This window comes from Talpa europaea, assembly GCF_964194135.1.
Source record: "Talpa europaea genome assembly, chromosome: 12".
NCBI classification, from domain to species: Eukaryota; Metazoa; Chordata; class Mammalia; order Eulipotyphla; family Talpidae; genus Talpa; species Talpa europaea.
Window position 1 is genome coordinate 13,545,049 of NC_140079.1, and position 20,231 is coordinate 13,565,279.

The window sequence follows — 20,231 nt, forward strand, 5'->3', positions numbered from 1 at the left end:
AGTGTATTTCAGTCAGTCTGCCTGTTCTGCTCCTCACTCTCTCTGGTGAATCCTCTCACCGCCCCCCCCCCCTCACACACCTCTGGCCTGTACCCCAGTTCTTGGATGCATAAGTAAATAAATCTTTTAAAAAAAAACAACAATGGGCCTCCCCTGGTGGTGCAGTAGTTGAGTGCTGGTTCATGCTGCCAGCGAGGGTCCCACCAAAAAAAAAAAGATTTTTTTTTTTAAGATTCATTTATTTATGCATACAAGAGCTGGGGTACAGGCCAGAAGTGCTAGGGGTGAGAGGATTCACCAGAAACAGAGTGGGGAACAGAACAGGCAGACTGAGTGAAATACACTGCTGAGGGGAGCAGCAAGCGAGGCAAGAGAGGTCTGCTGCACCACATGGATTGCTCCCTGGCCAGCCGGGATCGAACTCATGCTGCAGAGGCTGCAGATTGCTTCATAGTGCTGTGCTTAACTCCTTGCACCACCAGGGAGGCCCTGTTCATAGTATTTTCTTATAATTCTTTTTATTCCTGTAATATTCGTAGTGATGTCCCTCTTTTTTTCTAATTTTAGTAATGTGATTTTTCTTTTAGTCCATCTAGTTTGATTTGTCAAATTTGTAGTCTTTTTGGAATATCAACTTTTAGTTTCATTTATTTTCTCTGTTTTTCTATTGTCGTTTTATTTATCACTGCTCTAATTTTTATTATTTCTTCCCTGTTGCTAACTATGAAGTTAGATTTTCCCTTTTCTTTTTTTCTGGTTCCTGAAGGTATAAAATTAGGTTATTGATTTGAAATCTTTCTTTTTTAATATTTGTGTTTATAGCTATAAATTTCTCTCTTAGTACTACTTTCACTGCATCCCATGAATTTAGGTGTATTATATGTTGTGTTTTCTTCTTTATTTGTCTCAAGGTACTTTCTAATTTCCCTTTGATTTTTTTCTTTAACACAACAGTTATTTAAGCGTGTGCTATTTCATATGTAATTTTTCCACTTTTCCTTCCGTTATTAATTTCTAGCTTCATTTCATTGTGAAATGATACTTTGTATTATTTGTCTATTAAGACTTTTTTGTGGCCTAATGTATGATCTCTTTCACAGAATGTTTCATATTCACTGAGAAAATTGTATATTCTCCTGTTGACAAGTATGCTGTTCTGCCAACCCAGTGTAATTTGCTTCTCACTCCCCACTGTTAGACAAAATACAGAAAATATCCTCACATATGTCCTTTTATAGACCTATATAAACTACCCAATTGCTCAATTGCTGAATCATGAGGTATGTATATATTTAAATTAACTGTTGCTTTAAAAAATAACTGCCACTCACTTATTCACTAGTAATACTGAAGTTTCCTATGTTGCCACATCCCTGCTGACATTTAGCATTAACCAGCTTTCTATTTTTTGACAAGCTGATAGGTGTGTAAAGTAGTGGATGTCAACCAGGGGTAATTTTGTGCCCCAGGAAATAATTGGCATTGTTAAAGACACTTTTGATTGTTACAAGGCCTGGGAGGGGGTTGCTCAGCATTCTACAATACAGAGAGGCAACAATGAATCTGTAACAATGAATTATCTAACCCCAAATGTCATTAATACAATATTGAGGAAAACCTTTAAAAGTAATCGCTTATTTTTATTTGCATTTCACTATCAATGATTTTCAATATTTCTGTGTATGTATATTAATCTTTGGTTTCTACTTCTATAGATTTCCCATATATATACTATATAGGAAATACTATATATAGTATTTTTTACAGTAGCTTGTGTTTTTTTAAGTAGCTGTTCTTTTCCTGATTTGCAAGAGTTCTTTATATATTTCAGCTATTAATCCCTTGTAAATTTTAGAGATTACACATATCTTAAACCCTTACTCTCAGCTCCTGTGGAAGAGAAGTGACCACAGATTCTTTGACACTCTGCCATCTAGAGGTGGAGGTGTATTCTCTTCCTTTGGATGTAGTTATGCTGCAGCTGCTTTGACCAATGGCAGAAGTAACTCTGTGCAAGTTTTCAGACCCAGGCCTTAAGAAACTGAAAAGTCCCACTTCCTGTCTTGTGGAAAACTCCTTAGATCTCTCAGCCACCATATGAGAAGTCCAGCTACCTTATATGGACGCTACCTATGGGGAAATCCTAACACTACAACCAGAGTAGGTCAGCTCAGCCCTGCCTTGCAGCCATCCCCATCGTATCAGGAATGAGAGTTAAGTCATCTTGAAGTCTACAAATCAGACCACTCTCCATTTGAATCAGCAAGTGATCTCAGTCAATGATATAAAGAGCTGAAGTGCCCAACTGAGCCCTATGCTACTAAATAGTAAGTTCTAACAAATTATTTTTGTTTTAATCCACTACTTTTTGGCGGTGGCTGGGAGGGGAGTAGTTTGATGTGTAGGAATAGATAGCTAGAACAGTATTCTATTTGCTGAGATGTTAGCCTATGAAGTTGCTCAACTTTTTTATTGGTTCTAATAGTTTGTTGCTTCTGTTGGGGTTATTTTGGCAGATGATTATGTTATTTACAAATAATTATAGTTTAATCTCTTCTCTTTTGATTCTTACATCCCTCCTTTACATTTTTTTCCTGTTACAGTATTGCCAAATCCTTTAGTGTCTTGTTTAATATTAGGAGTGATAATGAATATCTTTGTCTTGCATTAAAAGGAATATCTTTGTCTTGCATATTTTCTTTGGAAAGTATGATGATTGCTTTCAGTTTTGGTAATAGTGTGTTTATTCAGACAAGGAAATTCCTTTATTCCTGTTTAGTATTAGGCCAGGGATATTCCCTGCTATGAATCAAGAGCCTGCATCATACAACTGATGTATAAGATGTCGATAATCATAAAATTTGTTTTCTTTACTCTAGTAATGTTGTAAATTATATTGACAGAGATTTCCAATATTGAACCACACCCGCATTTGTGGAATATTTTACTTTGAGTGACAATTTACCTTAAATTATCAGTTAACAGCTATTCCTGCCCCACTAGCACTTTGAAGACTTCACTTCATTTTCTTAAATTTTATTAATGTTAAGAAATCTGCTATCAGTCTAACTGTAATTCAGTGGTAGTTTAGGTATCTTTTTGTTCTCTTATCTTTCAAGATTTTCTCTTTATCCTTATTGTTCTAAATCTTCAGAGTTATATGTTTAGGTATATATTTAGTCATATTTATCCTACCCAGTATCTGAGAACTCATGTTTCTTTTCAGTTCTAGGAAGTATTTTCAGGGTTTTTTAAAAAACATTTTATTTATTTATTTTTGCATAGAAGAACTGGGGTATAGGCCAGGGGTGTGTGGCGGGGTGGGGGTGGGTTTGAGAGGATTCACCAGAGACGGAGTGGGAAGCAGAACAGACAGATCTACTGAAATACACTGCTGAGGGGAGCAGCGGGCGAGGCAGGAGAGGTCTACTGCACCATGTGAATGGTGCTTATGGTCAATCCATGTTGTTGCAAATGGTAGGGTGGCCTCCTTTTCCATGACTGAATGATATTCCACCTCATAGCATTTCTAACATCAGTTAATTTCATATATATTTATTTTTATATATTTATGGTTTTTAATATTTCTTGCTTTTTTCATATAAGTTTTTTTTATTGGTTTTATTGTTGCCTATTTTGTTATTCGATGGAAGAAATTTTGGGTTTTTTCTTTCTTTTCTTACCTCTGTACTTCTCCTTCCCTACTCCCCAGCAGTTTTGTACTTGCCTCTATTACCCTACATCCTCCCCAATTGTAAACCAGGTCTTATAATAATGTGTGAATTTGCTGTCCTGTTACTTATTGGGTAGTATCATTGAGTCACAAGCAAGCTTATAAGAATCTGTAATCATGATACTTTGTCTTCCTATCTCTATAAGCCCAGAGTTTCTGTTCAACTATAGCCCCAGAAGTAGATGGACACGATTTTTCCAGATTTTTCTCATGAATGAGACAATCCCAACACAGTCCCCTACCTTTAACTAAAGAACTAGTTCTTTCTTCCATTGTTGGTTGAACACTTTAGTTTCCATTACCTATAGAAGTCAAACTCTTCAGGGCCTCCCTGGTGGCGCAGCGGGTTGAGCACAGTGCTAGGAAGCCTCTGTAGCACGGGTTCGATTCCCCACTGGCCAGGGAGATACCCACATGACACAGCAGACCTCTCCTGTCTTGCCCGCTGCTCTTCTCAGCAGTGTTTTCAGTCCATCTGCCTGTTCTGCTTCCCACTCTTTCTCTGGTGAGTTCTCTCACCCTCCTGCACTTCTAGCCTGTACCCCAGTTCTTGTATAAATAAATAAATCTTAAAAAAAAAAAGTCAAACTCTTCATCTTCCACTGCCTACTTCTTTAATTAGAGACCAATATACCCATTCTCCTAAATTGTGTTTTTATTTAAACATTTTGTTATATACGTTGTCTGTATTGTTAATTTCTCTTTTCTGCTTCAAAAGTTCCACCATTGTTATGTATTAGGAACAGAGGGATTGTATTACATATGAACTTAATTTTTCTAGCTCATCAAGAAATCTATTCCTTGTTTACTCTTTGACCTACCACTTTTCTGAAACTATATTTATGAAAGTGAAAGTTTTGCTCAATCTAATAAGACCTCAGCCCATATTATTTGACTTTTATAATCTCCTTTTGATAATCCATTTGATTCCCTTCCTCTTCCTTCTTGAAACATCATTCTTTTATCTCTGTGACATTGTGCTAAAGTTTTTCTCCCATCTTGTTGACCACTTCTCTTTCTCTGCTAATTTTATGTTAGCCTTTCCAGTGATTCTATATTGGCCCTCTACCCCCACTTTTTTGCTAACCCTAGATGATACTATCAACTCGCATATCTTCACTTCCCACCCATGCACTTCCAAATTCTAAATGTATACTTTATCCTAGATGTGTCTCCAGAGAGCTGAACATCCACATCCAAGTAAGTATTGAATACCTCCATTTGAATTCCCAAAGATTCCACAAACTCTGTATATCTACAATTTTATCATAATCTTATGTTGAAAAATATTTCCCCCAATACACCCAATATTTTGGTAAATTACATAGCTCTTGTTTATGTATTTTAAGTACTTTCTTATTTCTAACACTGTACATGATGTAATATGTTCACACAGTTATCAAAACCAGAAACCAAGGAATAATTTGACTTCCCCTTTCTTATCCTCCCCATTCAAGCTCTATAAATTCTATCTCCATGTTATATCTTAGTTATGTCCTCTCCCCTTTTTCATCTCTACTGCCTTTGCTCTATTCCAACTTCCCATTATTTCTTACTCAGTTTGCAACCCTTTTGGTTGATGTCTCTGTTTTCCCTTTTGTCCCTCCCTTATTGACAACTCTTGCTCCAAGAGCGAATACAAAAATGCAAAGTTGATCATGTCACTTGGTTAAAATCCCTCATTGGCTTCTATAGACTTAAGTAACACTGGGGACACCATCCATCTCCTTCCTAGTGACACGATTAATTTCAGAGTTGCATCAAGGTCTTTTATACATTCTTATCCAGAGTTCATTCAGGTCTGTTTTTAGAACTGAGAGCCAAAATCAGAATGGGAGGAGAAAGAGGAACTGACATTCCTTGAACTCTGCCAAGGGCTTCACTTACTTTTTCTCCCTAATTTACTCCTTCCAACAAGTGTACAAATCACTACCCCATGTTATAAATAGAAGACTTGAAAACTAGAAAGGTTAAGTGTCTGCTAAATTTATACCATTAGTAAGTAATGGAGAGTCATTCTGACTCTAATCCCTAGAGCCCCCTAAATCATGTGATGATTAAATAGAGCTGCTGTATTTGTATATTTATTTCAAAGCATGCAGAATATTCAAACACAAGACAACCAGCAGTTGCTGAATGATATTTTATTAGCTTAATAATTTGGGCCTGCCCTTAGCATTAATAAGCTTCAGCACTAGTCGCATGGTTTCCATTTACTGGTGGGAAAATGTTCTTGTTTTAAAAAATACAATTAGAGAAGGGCATCTACTTCTTGGAGGCTGCAGTGACAGCAGGCTTCTCTTCACGGGTGATGGGAATGGTACGCTCAGGGCCCAAGGCCTGTTTCCTTGGTCCATTCACCGTGAGGACCCCATCAGATGACAGGGAGGAAGTAATGGTGAGAGGGTCCACATCAGCAGGGATTCGGTATTTCCTTTGGAACTCCCGGGAGATGAAGCCGTGTTCATCCTAATCCAAGAGATTGAGGACAAAAGGAGAGAGCTAAGAACAGGAATAGTACCACTTGTCTAGAACTCAGACTCCTTCCTCAGAGGTATGACCAAATGTCATGACAACATAAGAGAAAAATATATTGTTGGGGGCTAAGATGAAGCTGTCCAGGTGATCATTCATATCAGTATGAGTCTGGAAAGTCTGAAATAGCCCCAGACTTCATAATTCTTCAAACCCTCAGTTGTGGATATGTTTAGGAGTATTTCGCAAAGGTTTAAATCAGTGCTTGTTGGGACTACAGGCTTTGGAATCTCATTCAGCATGGAAGATGTGAATCCCTCAGATTGTCCTAACTCCTCAGGAATGTCTCAGAATGCTACAGATCAATAGAATAGTTTCCTATAGTTCCCCATCTAGGGAAACTATGACCCAAATTTAAATCATAAATCATAAAACTGAAACAGTCTGAGGACATCAGACTATAATGCATGATGTATAAAATTCTGTTATTTCGAATTGATGAGAAGCAAACTCATATAAAAGCCCTCCCAGAAAGAAGCTTTTCTGTTCACAATTTCCTCATAGTGGTTGATCCTAACATTTATACTTGCTGAATGTCAAGCATTTATTCAGACAGACTCTCAACGATCTGATTCCCACATGGGCTAGCAGAACCAGGGTACCAAGGTGAACTCTGAAACTTAGGCAGTCCAAGTGGTTCAGCATTAAGTTCCCTAGGGAGCTTTTAAATGCTTATGCCCGGGTTCCAGCTCCTGAAAATTCTAATTTTGTTGATCTGAGATCATCCGTGCATTGAGGTTTTTAAAACTTTCTCTGGTGATCGTGTAATGTGACCAAGGTTAGTGACAGCACTAGCAACCACTGGCTTAAATAAGGCATGAGCATCACTTCTATCCCATGAAAACAGATCAAATCAAACATCCAAGGCTACTTCTCTGACCAACTAGAGCAACAGGTCTGTCCCTAATTCAGTCTTCTAGCCACTGATTTGTAGCCCTTGATTCAGACCCTTAGAACTGGAATGGTGCCAGCCTCAGAGACTGGTCTCAGTGTCTGGCATATTATTGTGCACTGAATGAATGGGCAGAAGTGAAAACAAGTGGCTTACCTGGCGCTCTTCATGTTTGCCGTGCACTTCAATCACGTCTCCCAGCACTTTGACCTTGAGTTCCTCCGGGGAGAAGTGCTTCACATCCAGGTTGACAGAGAATCTGTCCTTCTCCAGACGCATCTAGGTGGAGGAGAGAGGATAGCAGAAAAGATGGTGAGAATGTGGATTATCTTGGTGTAGTCTCATCATTCTATAGATTTGCTTTCTTTCCAGATAGCTCAAAGCTTTCTATCCTCTTTTCAGCTTAAAGTCCTTTTTTGAATAAACGTGGCTCTCTAGTTCAGGGGAGGCCCTGCAGTGGCACCCAAGGCATACTGCTTGGACAGCAGGCTCAAACTTTAGGTACAAGGAAGAAGACAGGCCACCCAAGGGGGCCAGTCACCAGGATGAGTCTGGGGATGACTTCTGCTGCCTCTTCAACCCCAGCGCCTGGCCTTGTCAGTTGTCTGTGAGACAAAGGCTCCTTCTTCTTGCTCATGTCTCTGCCAAGTTTCCCACCCACTCATTCTGGAATGTTCTGCTAGCCCTGATTGTCCTTCCAAAGCCCTTGTCCACTCAGCTCCTGTTTACTCACACTTGCATATTTTTAAACCAGAGTATTATCTGTGACAGCTTCTATCAACCTTATCTGTTTGACTACATTCTCCCACCATCTCAGAACAAGCAGGGGTCCCAAGACTGGCCTTACATTCTTTCCTCCTAAGGCTTGGACCCAAGCCAGGCCCTGTCACAGCCCTGAAAAACCTGGAAGATCATTGCAGCGGGGAAGAGAAAGGAAGAAAATAGTGGGTTGCTACTCCAGCTTCAGCCAGCGGGGATGAAAACTCAGAATAAGGTAGGACTGCCTCCTGGCAATGAAACTCAGGTGATAAAAATTGCCAGGAGAATGAGGTAGTAAAAAAAGGTGAGCAAGGAGTCTGAAGGCAGCCTTTTCCCTGTAGATAATAAACCAAACCAGAAAGGGGCATCCTACTAATAAGGTAGGGGACAGAGGATGATCTTCAGATAACATGGAAAGCATTAGATAACATGAAGCGAAGATAACATGAATCAGAATTAGGAGCACCAAATACAAACAGGTGCTGGGGGAGGAAGGCATAGTCACCTCATCTTTCCTCACTGGCGGATACCTAAGCACTCAGACATAGTCAGATATAGGGGGGAGGAAAAGCAGAACAAATGGAGATGTTTCCAGGAAGTTCCAGGAAGAATTCCCCTGTCCTGGCAGAAGGGAGACTTACCTCTGAGAAGCCTGTGTCAATCCAGCTGGATGGCCGCAGGAAGGAGGGCAGCCGAAAGTAGAAGGGGCTCATGGAAGTAGAAGTTGGGAAGAGGTCAGACTCCAGCAGGTGCTCTCCGAAGAATTGGTCGAAGAGGCGGCTGGGGGAGTGGAAAGGAAAGAAGGGGCGGCGGATCCAGGGGTGGTGGATGGCGATGTCCATGGTGGCTAGGTGAGTGTTGGGTGTCAGCTGGCTAGTCAGCTTCTTCAGCTGCAGCTACAGCCAGCCCCTTATATACACAGTCTTGTGAAGCTTCTGGAATGGTGATGTCAGGGGTTTTATTATCCCAGCTCACTGCCAGTCCATGGAGACTTGTGATTGGGGATTTGGCAGTGTGACACATACCCAGTACTCACTGAGCTAAGAAAAGAGAAACACAAACGCGTCTTAGCTGGCCAGTGACTTGTCCTGGTCTTGTTTCACTGGCTTTCTGTCCACACCCACTGGCATCCCCCACCCCTTTCTCTGGGTCTGGGACAGAGTCAGGAATCCCAAGCAGGCCGGTGCTGGGCCCCTCCTCTTCTCCAGCTTGCCAGGGGAATTGGGCCAGGGACTATCTTGGGCCTGGGAAGGAACTGGAATCTTCTTAGGCTGGGCCCCAGGGACATTAACCCTTTGTGGGTGCCTGGGGGAAAGCAGTGATCACCAACATTCAGTGCCAGACTGCTGTGCAGCACCCTGGGCTGACCTGAGTTCAGGAAAGGACCCTGACATTGATCTGGGTATGAAGACCCCCTAAACATGCACACCCCTCTTCTCAAAGAAAGCAGAATGTTTCTTGCATCTTTCACCTAATGTGGTTGGCAGGACATTCAATCCAGGAGAGTTTTGTGAGGTAGGGTGCAGGGTGCCTGGGACAGGGGAGAAGAAAAGATGGTGTGTGAAATGTGCAAACTGCCAGCTAGGCCTCGCCAGGGTCTCAGGCACCAGCCTCCCTTGCCCAGCTCGCTCCCCAGCCTGGGCCTCAGCTGTCCCCTTGGCCCCCAGCAACAGCTGAAGGGCGTGTGGGGGGAGGGCAGGTAGGAAATGAGGGGGGGGGTCCGTGCACTGCCCTCACACAGTCATCGCTGGCGCTCAGGGCTGGGCTCCTCGCCCCTCCTCCCCCAAGCTAGGCACTATTTTGGGTGGTGTAGACCCCGCCCCCACCTCTGACCAAGCCTGGGCTCTCCAGGCAGCTGGAGGGGTCCCGCGGAGCCTGTTGGGGCAGTAAGTTCGACCAGGGCCACCTACGCATCTGCAGCCATGTCGGGCCGCTCGGTGCCACATGCCCACCCAGCCACCGCGGAGTATGAATTTGCCAACCCCAGCCGCCTGGGTGAGCAGCGCTTCGGAGAAGGTATGGCACAGACGCCACCTCCCAGCTTCCCACCCCCACCTCCCGAAATTCTGGGCAGGTCTCCCAACCGGGCTGGCCACTACCCCACTCCGGGCTTAACTGAACTCTTGGGCCAAGCTCTCTCCCACCCCGGACTGCCGGCCACCCCCAGCAAGCTGGGCGCCTTCCCCTTCTTTTGACCTCAGTGCAGGCTTGGTGGTGCCCTAGCCGCTCTGATGCCTGCCCCCCGCCCCTCGCAGCTCGCAGCTCGCAGGCTAGCTCCCAAACCCGCTTTGCTCTCCTCCACTGCTGCCCTCTCATTTCCTTTCTCAGTCCCCTATGCCCAGCTGCCTCCTCCTAACCTCCTGCCTCCCCTTCTTGGCTTCTCCAGACACCCCTCTGTGGGTCCCTCCCTCCTGCTCTCCCTAGCGCTCTTCTGCTCTCCTTTCACTCCTGTTCCCACCTTATCCTACCTGGTGCCTTCTCTCTCTCTACCCCTCAGGCCTCCTGCCAGAAGAGATCCTGACCCCCACTCTCTACCATGGCTACTATGTGCGGCCCCGGGTCACCCGAGCTGGGGAGGGCAGTAGGGCAGGGGCCTCGGAGCTCAGGCTCAGTGAGGGCAAGTTCCAAGCTTTTCTGGATGTGAGCCACTTTACCCCAGATGAGGTGACCGTGAGGACTGTGGATAACCTGCTGGAGGTGTCTGCCCGCCACCCCCAGCGCCTGGACCGCCATGGCTTCGTCTCCCGAGAGTTCTGCCGCACCTATGTCCTGCCTGCTGACGTCGACCCCTGGCGGGTCCGCGCCGCCCTCTCCCATGATGGCATCCTTAACCTGGAGGCGCCTCGGGGTGGCAGGCATTTGGACACAGAGGTCAATGAGGTGCACATCTCCCTGCTCTCTGCGCCTCCTGACCCAGAGGAAGAGGAGGAGGGCACCAGAGTTGAGGCCTGAGTGCTACAGACCTGGCACCCAAGCAAATCCTGAATCCCAGCGGTGATGTGGGCAGCTGCCCACCACCCCAGAGGGAGCAGCATCCTTGTGGGGAGGGAGAGGGCATGGTCCACAATGTGTGGTTTGGTCCTTTGGGACATGCATTTTTGGCTTAGTTTGGTTTAGTTCTGGGTGGATGTGAATAAACCCAAATCTCAGGGCTTTGTTTGTGCTGCTCCCTATTCTGTGACCTGGAGGATGGCATGAGCAGGGAGGGAGGAGGTCACACCACCTAAACAAAAAGCTCCTCAGATGTGCCCACGTCACAGCACCCCAGCTCGCACTTGGATGCTGAGATCACACCCTGAAGCTGACACTGGCTCCAGACCAAATTCCTACCCATAGTTTTCTCACCGTGCAACAAAAGAGAGCATGATCCTGGGAGGGAAAAGGGATATGCCATCTAAACATCCCAGAGAACAGTCTGAGCTGGTGATTAGAGACACAAAGACAAGGGTCTCCAGACTGTCTGACCTGTTTGGAGCAGGGGGTGGGAAAATAGTTTTTAGTTGGAGGGAGTTACCTAAAGCCCTGTTTTCCCATACTAAGGTCAGTCTGCTGAAAATGGTGTCTGTTTCTGAGGGACAGGGTGTGTATACACTGGGGCACAGGCACAGTCTCTGCCATTGTCACCAAACCCCAAAGTCTCCCCACCATCTGCACAGGAGAGGCCGTGGAAAGAAAGTGTTGGAAAGTCTCTAATCTTGGAATATCCCAAAGAGAGGGAACACTGCAACCCCTCATTCATTTCAAGACTAAATGCAAGTGATCAGGGCTCTTGGTGATGACAAGAAACTTCCTTTGAAATAGAGTTTTAATACTAGGAGTACTGTGTGTACAGAAAAATCTGGGTCTCTGACCCCTCACCCCTCAATTACTTTATATTCATGAGAGCATGCTTGTGTATGATTTCAGGAGTGTCCAGAAGAACTTCCTGCCCCCAAATAAATATTTCACCAGGCTGGGGGAATCCTGAAATTCTCCTAGAAAGTGGTTGACTTTTGGGGGTTTCAGACCCATTTGAAAATCTGACAAAAGTTATAGATCCTCTTACCAAAAAATACACAGACATTCCCAAGTTGGACATGGATCTGTAGACCCCCATGGATAAGAATCCTCAGTTGCCAAATGTAGTTTTTGGTTAAAGAATTATTGTCTGTTAAAAGTGAACATGCTTTAGAAAAATAAGGATTGATATATTCCTTTGCTTATTCATTCAACAAATATTGTCAAATCCCAAGTAAATTATTGGAGATATATATATTGTCTTTTATTGTCTAATCTCAAGAATCTTTAATATCTAATTGAGGATAAAAAGAACTTTAAAAGGACTCTTGTTTAGATTTCACCCAGAACAGCTTCATATTGATATGTTTTGTAAGTGAGGTTTTTAACATAAGTTGTTTTTGTTTTTTTTTGTTTTTTTTTAAAGAAAGGATTTCTTAGCTAGGAATTTTTTTTTTAAATGTCTGATTTAATTCAAATCCCCTACTCCATTTAAATACTTTTTAGATATCAGTCAATTTCTGGACATTTTGAGTGATAAAGAACTTAGAACTTCATAAAGTAGCCTAATTCTTTCTCCTTTTGTACATATCAATTACAAATTCTTCCTTCTATTAAATAAAAATCTGCATCTCAGTAACTTCTGCCTGTAGGTCCAGAAAATAAATGTAATCTTTCCTTAATGTCTAGCCTCTTAAAAGTAAATACCATGCTATTTTCTTAAGTCTTCCCTTTCCCAACTAACCATACCTTTTTCTTTTCATCAGACAATTTTCTCTGGAACACATTGCCTTTTGACAGTATCACTTGAAATTCATCTTTAGACCTAAAATTGTTATTCTAGCCATGGAACTGGCTATTACCAATTTCAATAATAATTGAATAATAAGTGCCTTGTTTATCACCCGAGGTTTCTGTTAATGCTATTTCAGGTGTGTCAGGTTTTCTGTCTATCATACACCTTTGGTTCCTTTGGAGTTTCTGGTCATATAAATTTTATTAGGTGTTTTCCTTTAAATCAGAGAGGATGTGGCTGGAAAGGGACCACATTATAGATGGCTTCGAGTGCCAGATTTAGAAGTCTGGGTAACAGGATGAAAAGAATCAGCTAATGGTAGAGTACAGAATGGATTTGCAGGGAGAAGCACACACTTGTGCAATAATCCAGCACAAGATAATAAAGGAAGATGTTTTACCGTCTGACAATTCATTAGGAACAAAAAGTAATAACACTTGCTAAAACTTTCTGAGCGCTTCCTATCTGTCAAGTCCTAGAGTAGTGCTTTCTATGCGTTATCTCATTTAATCTTCACCACAACCCTTTTCATAAGGAAAGGAGATGGGAAGGAGCAAAGAGTCCAGGGTGTACTCTGTGGAATGCAGAGCTGAATACTGCTTGGGTGCTGAGCAGCCACAAGGCTCACACAATACTGGAAATGAGAATAAGATGGAATGAAAACACTGAAGACAAGCCTTTTGGGTTTCCTAATTCTCCCCAAGTCCATATTTTCTACAGAGAAATTAGCTTGACTACATCCTAGTTGCTGGTGAGTGTGGAAGGAATCTGACTTGGGATCACTGGAAGGAGAAGCTGAGTTGATGGGTAAGTAAAGTTTCTGAAGGTCTGTACTGGGGATGGGGAAGTGAGTGGTTTAGAAGTGCTGAAGCATCGTAATTGTCGAATCATATGATTTTTGACCAGAAAATGGATTACATAATGAGTCCAGTCCTCCATTTTACAATTCTAGAAAAAAGTTTGCCCACATTTATTCCACTATCCAAAAGGAATTCATTTTCCTAAATCTTAATTTCCAGGAGAGTCCAGTATTCAAACCCAGAGTCTGACAGGGACAAGAAGAAATTGATACTGATTGTCTTGAAAGTGAAACTCAAGCCTGACCAGTGCTGGGCAGGCATCAGGTGGGATTCTCAATATTATAGCGAGTATATTTCAATGACAGTGTGAGGAAGCAGAGAACCCCTTCCCAAGGAAACCCAGAGCCCCTTTCTCTCTTAGGTTGCTTTTCATTGAAGCCTGAGGCCCAAAGTCTCCAGTTTCTTCAAAGCAGCTCCAAATTCCGAAGGTGAGATAACGCACCTGGAGCCCGTGTGTGTTCCTCTACCCTTTGGCTAGGAGGAGTCACCTGGGAATCCTTCCAGCAGGTGGCTTCCAAAGTCCAACCTGCTGGGTTGAAACCTGACACTTGACAGACTCCGCGGGAGCTGCCACAGAAAGTGGAACCAGGAACCAGGAAATGCTGAAGCCTCTTTACATAGAAAAACAGCCGGGCTCCCTCCGAATCAGAGCGCCATGGGAAACGGGCTGTGCTGTGGGGGAAGCTGGTGAGTAGGGGCAAAGGGTGAGGGTAACGTCTCTGCCAGTGGACTTGGAGGCTGGAGAATAAGAGAGAACCTGCAAATGGCTCCTGGTCAGTCATCCTCCCACTACCTTCTTCCTAACCTGGTGTGTCTGGTGCCCATACCACAGCAGCACCTCCTTCTGTGCGCGCTCCTTTCAGGAGACCTTAGAAAACAGCCATGTCAGCTTTCTGAAGAATGACCAGAGCAGGGCTGGATAGTGGATTTTCATTATTTCTCTTTGTGCTTGTCACCCTTTCCTTTTAGCATTTGAGAGCTTAGTATATGCTGGAGCAATTTTTAAATCTTATTTAATTTTTCCAACAATTCCATGAGGTATGTGGTCTTACCCCTCCTCCTGTTATACAGTGCAACAGCCCAGAAACTCAGGCTCAGAGACATTACCTTGTCCACGGTCACATGACTAGTAAGCAAATAACCCAGATTCCAATCCAGGCCTGTCAAATAGTGCCTCTCAGATCAAGCAAATCCTATTTAGAGAACTGTTTATTTCAAAAGGGCAAAAATGGGGAGGAGCATATCCATGGAATATTTGAATATAATTTTCACACTTAATAGCTGCGTGACCTTAGGCAAATCCTGTAACTTCTCTTTCTATTCATTATAAAATATTGATGATATGACCCACATTGTTTAAATCACAGATTTAAAGAGCAAAGGATATGTGACAATCTCACAATAAATTATTTGGTGTATCTTTATTGTTCTTTCTCAGAGTTATCACTATAAACCTCTGGTTTATCTCATCCACAGCCTTCATAGTCATTCATGCCTAGGTTAGCCTTAAGGATGACTCGTTTATGATGAAATCATCTTCATATGTAGAGAGAAAGGTGAGGTACATTAGAACAGTACCTATGATTCAGAGTCAGTATATTGGATTCAAGACATACCCCTACTACTCTTCCATGTATCTAACCATTCATTTCCTAAACAAATATTTTATTGAACACCTAGGTGGAATAGGCATAGTGATAAATGTAGAATAGATAGTAATAATAGCAAGTTCTGTCCACGCTTCCTTGAGTAAGATACCAAAGTTCTAGGGCCTTAATTGACCCAATTGTAAAAATGGGAACAATAATATGTTTCCTGGGATGACATGAGAATTTAAAGAAAGCAATTTTTTAAAACTCTGAAAAGTCCTACTGACTCATGATATCTAGAAACATATAGAAGCTTCTAGAGACAGTATAACAGCTTTTTTTCCCCATTCCCTTTCAAATCTAGAAACATATAGAAGCTTCTAGAGACAGTATAACAGCTTTTTTTCCCATTCCCTTTCTTTCTTTCTTTTTTTTTTTTTTTTAAGATTTATTTATACAAGAACTGGGGTACAGGTCAGAGGCGAGGGAGAGTGAGAGAATTCACCAGAGACAGAACAGGCAGACAGACTGAAGACACTGCTGAGGAGAGCAGCGGGCAAGGCAGGAGAGGTCTGCCCCACCATGTGGGTTTCTCCCTGGGCCTGCTGGGAATGGACCCTGCGCTGCAGCCTCTGCAGCAGCTGCTACAGACAGCTTCACAGTGGGGTGCTCAACCCGCTGTGCCTCCAGGGAGGCCCCCCATTCCCTTTCTTTCCAAGTCCCCTTCTTCTTTAGTTTTGGCCAGTTTTTCCTCTGATGGAGGTTAGCCATTACTGACAAAGATTAAATACTCACCACCGTGCTAAGTAATTTACTTTTACTGTTTGATGTAATTCCTACAATAACCCCGTGAGATTTAGTTTCTATATCCTCATTTTATTTTTAAGAAAATGAGAAAAATTATAAATTTGTGAAGGTCACACAACAAGTTTGATGTCTGTCTGACTCCACAGCTGTGGCTAGAAAAGACACCAGATATTCTAACCAAATTATTTTTTTTTCTCCTCATGATCCCAGTAAACTTCCAGAGACCTCAAAATACTGTGACAATTGAAAAAATATTTAAAAATATTTTTATGAAATATTTTAAGTATGAAAGTAATATACTTCCACTGTAGAAATTATGGAAAATACCAAAGAGCAGAAACTAAGAAGGAACCATAACTATAAACACGCAAAGGTACAGAAACATTTTGGTATATTTCCATGTAACCCTTTAATATAATTCCATGTATAGTTTTTGCCCCCAGATATCTTAGCTTTTAATTAATTAAATAAAAGTAAAATTTTCCACACTCAGAGTTTTTTGAGAGCTTGTTTGGAGGTTCTAGCAGGAGAGCATACCCTTGACTTAAGAACTGTCTCTGCAGAAGGCTGCTCTCTTCCACCAAGCGCAGCATAGGGAGCAGTGAGGGAGGAGGGGAGCACCTGCCTAGCTGGCCAGATCAGCAGGAAAAATCCTGGTGATGAGTGGGGTGACATGTCGTAACTACATTGTCCTCATATCCCCAACATCTTTCTTAAATGGATATTGATTAAATGTTTCATTGATGAGCTATACCAGTTACTGATGTTGGACATTTGAGATATTTCCTAATTGGGGCAATTATAATCATTGCTACAGTGAGCATGTTATTTCTGCTGATATGAAAATGCTATAACGTAGCATGTACCCATTTATGTTTAAGGCTGCTTATACTTATTGCCCATTGTATTCTAGAAAGGTTGCACCAACTTTTATTCCTACTACCAATGTAGGAGAGTACCCATTTAGTTTCCTTAACTCTGAGCTAAAAATAAAATCCTACCACCTACAAATCAAATTGTATATGCCACTGGGACTGTGTCCAAGCATTGTGCAATATTCAACATTGGGAACAGACTCTGTTCACTAAGGTTGAGTAACCCATGTCTATGCTATTTTAGAATTAATATTCTCTTTATCCACTTAAGTAGATGTAAGTAGGAAGACAATAGTGACATGGGGCAAGGAATTAGAGGCCAGGATAAGGCTATGACTAGGCAGCAATAAGAGATAGGAAGAGATGAAGTGGTAGAAGAGAAAGTAGAAAGATCCAGGGATAGTTTCAAAGTTTTTTTCTGAACCACCTGTAGAGTTCAGATGGAGGCGGTTACAGTTCTCAGTATAATGGGTCTCAACTCAGCAATCTGCGATAAACTCAAAAATCCAAACTAAAACACAAATCCCTGTCAGATGTGTGGAAAAATCCCATAGTAGTGAAATGAACATGATTTACAACTCTCTCCCTCTCATTAGCAAAAGAAGAAAACTTCCATCAGGAGACGTAAATCAGACAAATATGGTTGGCTCTGGTGACAGTTGGAAATGTACCAGCAAGAAAAAGAATGGGAAGTAAGTCCTAAACTATGCTGCCTGTTTCCTTAGACAAGTGTTGTCTCTGTGACCATCAAAGAGTTGATAGTCACATAGACACACTCCATTGGGACACCAGAGGCTCAGAAATGAATGTCTGTCCTGCAATGAGAATGAGGTAGCTGAGTCACTCACCAAATTCAGAGTTCCCCGTGCTTTGGATGTTAAAGGTTAAATATATCTCACTTTCTCTGTTAATTAAAAACAAGGACAGGAAGCAAAAGGGAGGTCACCTATTAGGAAAGTGTTTGCAGGGGCCCTAACTAGTTAACCCTGGATGTGGCAGCTTCTATGACCCTGGGTTGGCAGAGACCTTGGAAAAAAGATAATATGGAAGAAAAAGCAAGAGGGTCTCTGAATCCAGGAATATCCCATTATTTGGCAGATTTCCCTTGCTCTCTGCTGGGATTAGCCTGTGACAATCCCAGAATAGCCCACAACCCAGCTACATCCCTGGCAGGCAGTGCCTGGCTGAGTGAGGCTGTATTTTGGGTTTGGTTATGTCAGTTGTACCACTTCACCTTCCAGAACCATCCCTTTAGATGTGGAGTACCCTTGGTGAATGCTTTGGGGCTGGCCCAGGGTGAATCTATGTTAGAGGGAGGTAGGAAAGGTCATCCTAGAATGTTGATGGGACCACAGAGCAAATGATGAAGGAGGGAAGGCAGAGGCCAGGGGGACTCTTACACATGGGTGACCTGTTTTTCTTTTCACAGGAGCTGCTTATCCTCTCTTCAGAGGGAAAAGACGACGGGTAACTGCAGGGATTGGGGGGGGGGGGGAGGGTGCAAATTACACAAGATAATAGAACCAGCTTCTTTGGAAAGGACCTAAGGGTGGAAAAGAGGAAGTCTTGGACAAAAGGAGAGAGTATACTGAAGAGAATCTTTAGGTAACTGAGTTCAAGATCAGCTCTGAAACTCTGGTTCTGATCCTCCCATTATCTCAGAGTGGCACCATTGACCGCTCATTCTTTCATTCATCCATCCAAGCGCTTGTATCATGCTGCTGGGAACCCAGGAGGCACAAGAGGAAGAACACATTAGCTCGATCCTAAGAGAGTTGAAAATCAAATTTGAGATACTCCTCTATTGCTAATGTAATCCCATCTACTGTGCTATCATAGATGCAGCCTCATGCTGTGAAAGGAAATGCCATGTCAAGGAAATAACAGCAAGTTCACAAGAGGAGGGGAGAAGGGGAGTGGATGCAAGGAGGAGAATGCATTCACTGAACAAAAAAGAGAGAGAGAAAGGAGAGTCTGACTTGATTGAAAGTGACCCACTGGTGTCACTTGTTTGGGGGTGACTGAGCACTTACCACACTGCACACTGCATTGTAATAGTCTCCATACTTGTTTGTCCCCCCTAGTAGGCTGTAAGCTCCCCAAGGCAGAGAAAACAACCTACTCATCCTTCTAATCCCAAAATACAACACAAAACCTGGTGTTTAACGGGCTCTCAAAATCTATGTGTTCAGCTATCACAGGGGCTGGGGAGAAAGGAGAATGGAGCCTATGATGAGCAGATTGAGCATACAACCGGGATTGTGTACCCAGTTGAGGAGTCTGGAAGTGAAAATGGTAGTGGGGTTTTTAGAAGCCCAATACAATAGTAAGAAAAGTGGGAAACCTCAGTAGAAGCAGGGAAGAGAGAATGGAATGAAGTCAGATTTCTTCCCCTCAGGGAGCCAAGCAAGATGGACACAGAAGCAACAGCAGGAGCTGCAGCAGAATGGTACAAAGGTAATAACAGGTCTTTTCCACCCTTTGGTGGGGGTGGCTGCTCTGACAGGGATCCCACCACCCACCCTTTTTACTCTGGAACAGAAACATCTCAGTCATTGGTAAAACTAGTTGGCACTGACTCTCCTGCTTTACTCCACAAAGGAGCAAAGCAAGAGACTCCAGTCTACCTGACCCTGCACTGGAGGTGAGGGCAAAACCAAGGCAAGGATCTCCCTTAACGCTGTCCATTCCTTGCAGGGCCATGACACAGCAAGACATACCTATGAGGTGGTGTTAAAGCATCCCGTGTCTCAAGGGAGGAGTCAAGACCTCAGTTCGGAGAGCAGCTTACATTATGCAGACATTCAAGTGTGCAGTCGTCCCCAGCCACACTCTGCCCAGCGTGTGAAGCACCAGCAGTCAGAAAACAGGACAGAGTATGCCACCCTTCGCTTCCCCCAGGCCACACGCCGCTATGACAGCAAGAACGGGACACTCGTGTGAGCTGTGGGCAGGAGGGGCCTGTCTCATTTCACCACTACTTCTGAAGGGAGAATCTACTGCTGTGAACTGGGTGGCAGCCTGGGGATGGTGGCTGGCCACATTTTAAATTTAAAGAACTCAGGAGTCCTTGGAATTATGTGCCCCCAAGCTTGCTCTCTTTCCTAAACCTGTCTTTTATTTGCCCCCTGTTCTTTATCTTGGGGTTGTATTTGGGTTAGCCAGAGGGGGATGGAATTCCACATAAAGGGGGTTAGGTTGAATGTGCAGGAATGTAGGTTTGAGGCCCCCTACCTTTGCTTCTGCTTGAAAGAAAAGTACAGAAAGAACAGGTTACACCTTTAACACTTGAACTGATCTTGTTGGACTTAATAGGCTCTCTTTCACGCATTTTAATTCTAAAGCTGAAGAAGAGGTGTTGTGGAAAAGCTTTCTAAACTTTCACACTG

The 20,231-nt window shown here is 43.1% G+C and overlaps 3 protein-coding genes across 4 annotated transcripts; 2 read left to right on the forward strand and 1 right to left on the reverse strand.

Moving 5' to 3' along the window:
• Window positions 1–5,808: 5,808 nt before the first annotated feature.
• On the reverse strand, window positions 5,809–8,761 carry CRYAB (crystallin alpha B; the record flags this gene model as incomplete). The annotated part of the gene is made up of 3 exons (XM_084248675.1): window positions 5,809–6,202; window positions 7,317–7,439; window positions 8,561–8,761. The coding sequence occupies 3 exons, from the start codon at window positions 8,759–8,761 to the stop codon at window positions 5,999–6,001; spliced, it is 528 nt and encodes a 175-aa protein (XP_084104801.1). The 3' UTR covers window positions 5,809–5,998.
• A 1,080-nt stretch (window positions 8,762–9,841) lies between these two features.
• HSPB2 (heat shock protein family B (small) member 2) lies at window positions 9,842–11,041 on the forward strand (the record flags this gene model as incomplete). 2 transcript variants are annotated; one of them, XM_084248826.1, is made up of 2 exons in its annotated part: window positions 9,842–9,935; window positions 10,417–11,041. In XM_084248826.1, the coding sequence occupies 2 exons, from the start codon at window positions 9,842–9,844 to the stop codon at window positions 10,869–10,871; spliced, it is 549 nt and encodes a 182-aa protein (XP_084104952.1). In that variant the 3' UTR covers window positions 10,872–11,041. The 2 variants fall into 2 exon arrangements, with proteins under 2 accessions (XP_084104952.1, XP_084104953.1); XM_084248827.1 differs by having other exon boundaries at window positions 10,669–11,041.
• An 8,174-nt stretch (window positions 11,042–19,215) lies between these two features.
• Window positions 19,216–19,785, forward strand: LOC311181392 (uncharacterized protein C11orf52; the record flags this gene model as incomplete). The annotated part of the gene is made up of 2 exons (XM_084249819.1): window positions 19,216–19,299; window positions 19,540–19,785. The coding sequence occupies 2 exons, from the start codon at window positions 19,216–19,218 to the stop codon at window positions 19,783–19,785; spliced, it is 330 nt and encodes a 109-aa protein (XP_084105945.1).
• Between the last annotated feature and the right edge of the window lie 446 nt (window positions 19,786–20,231).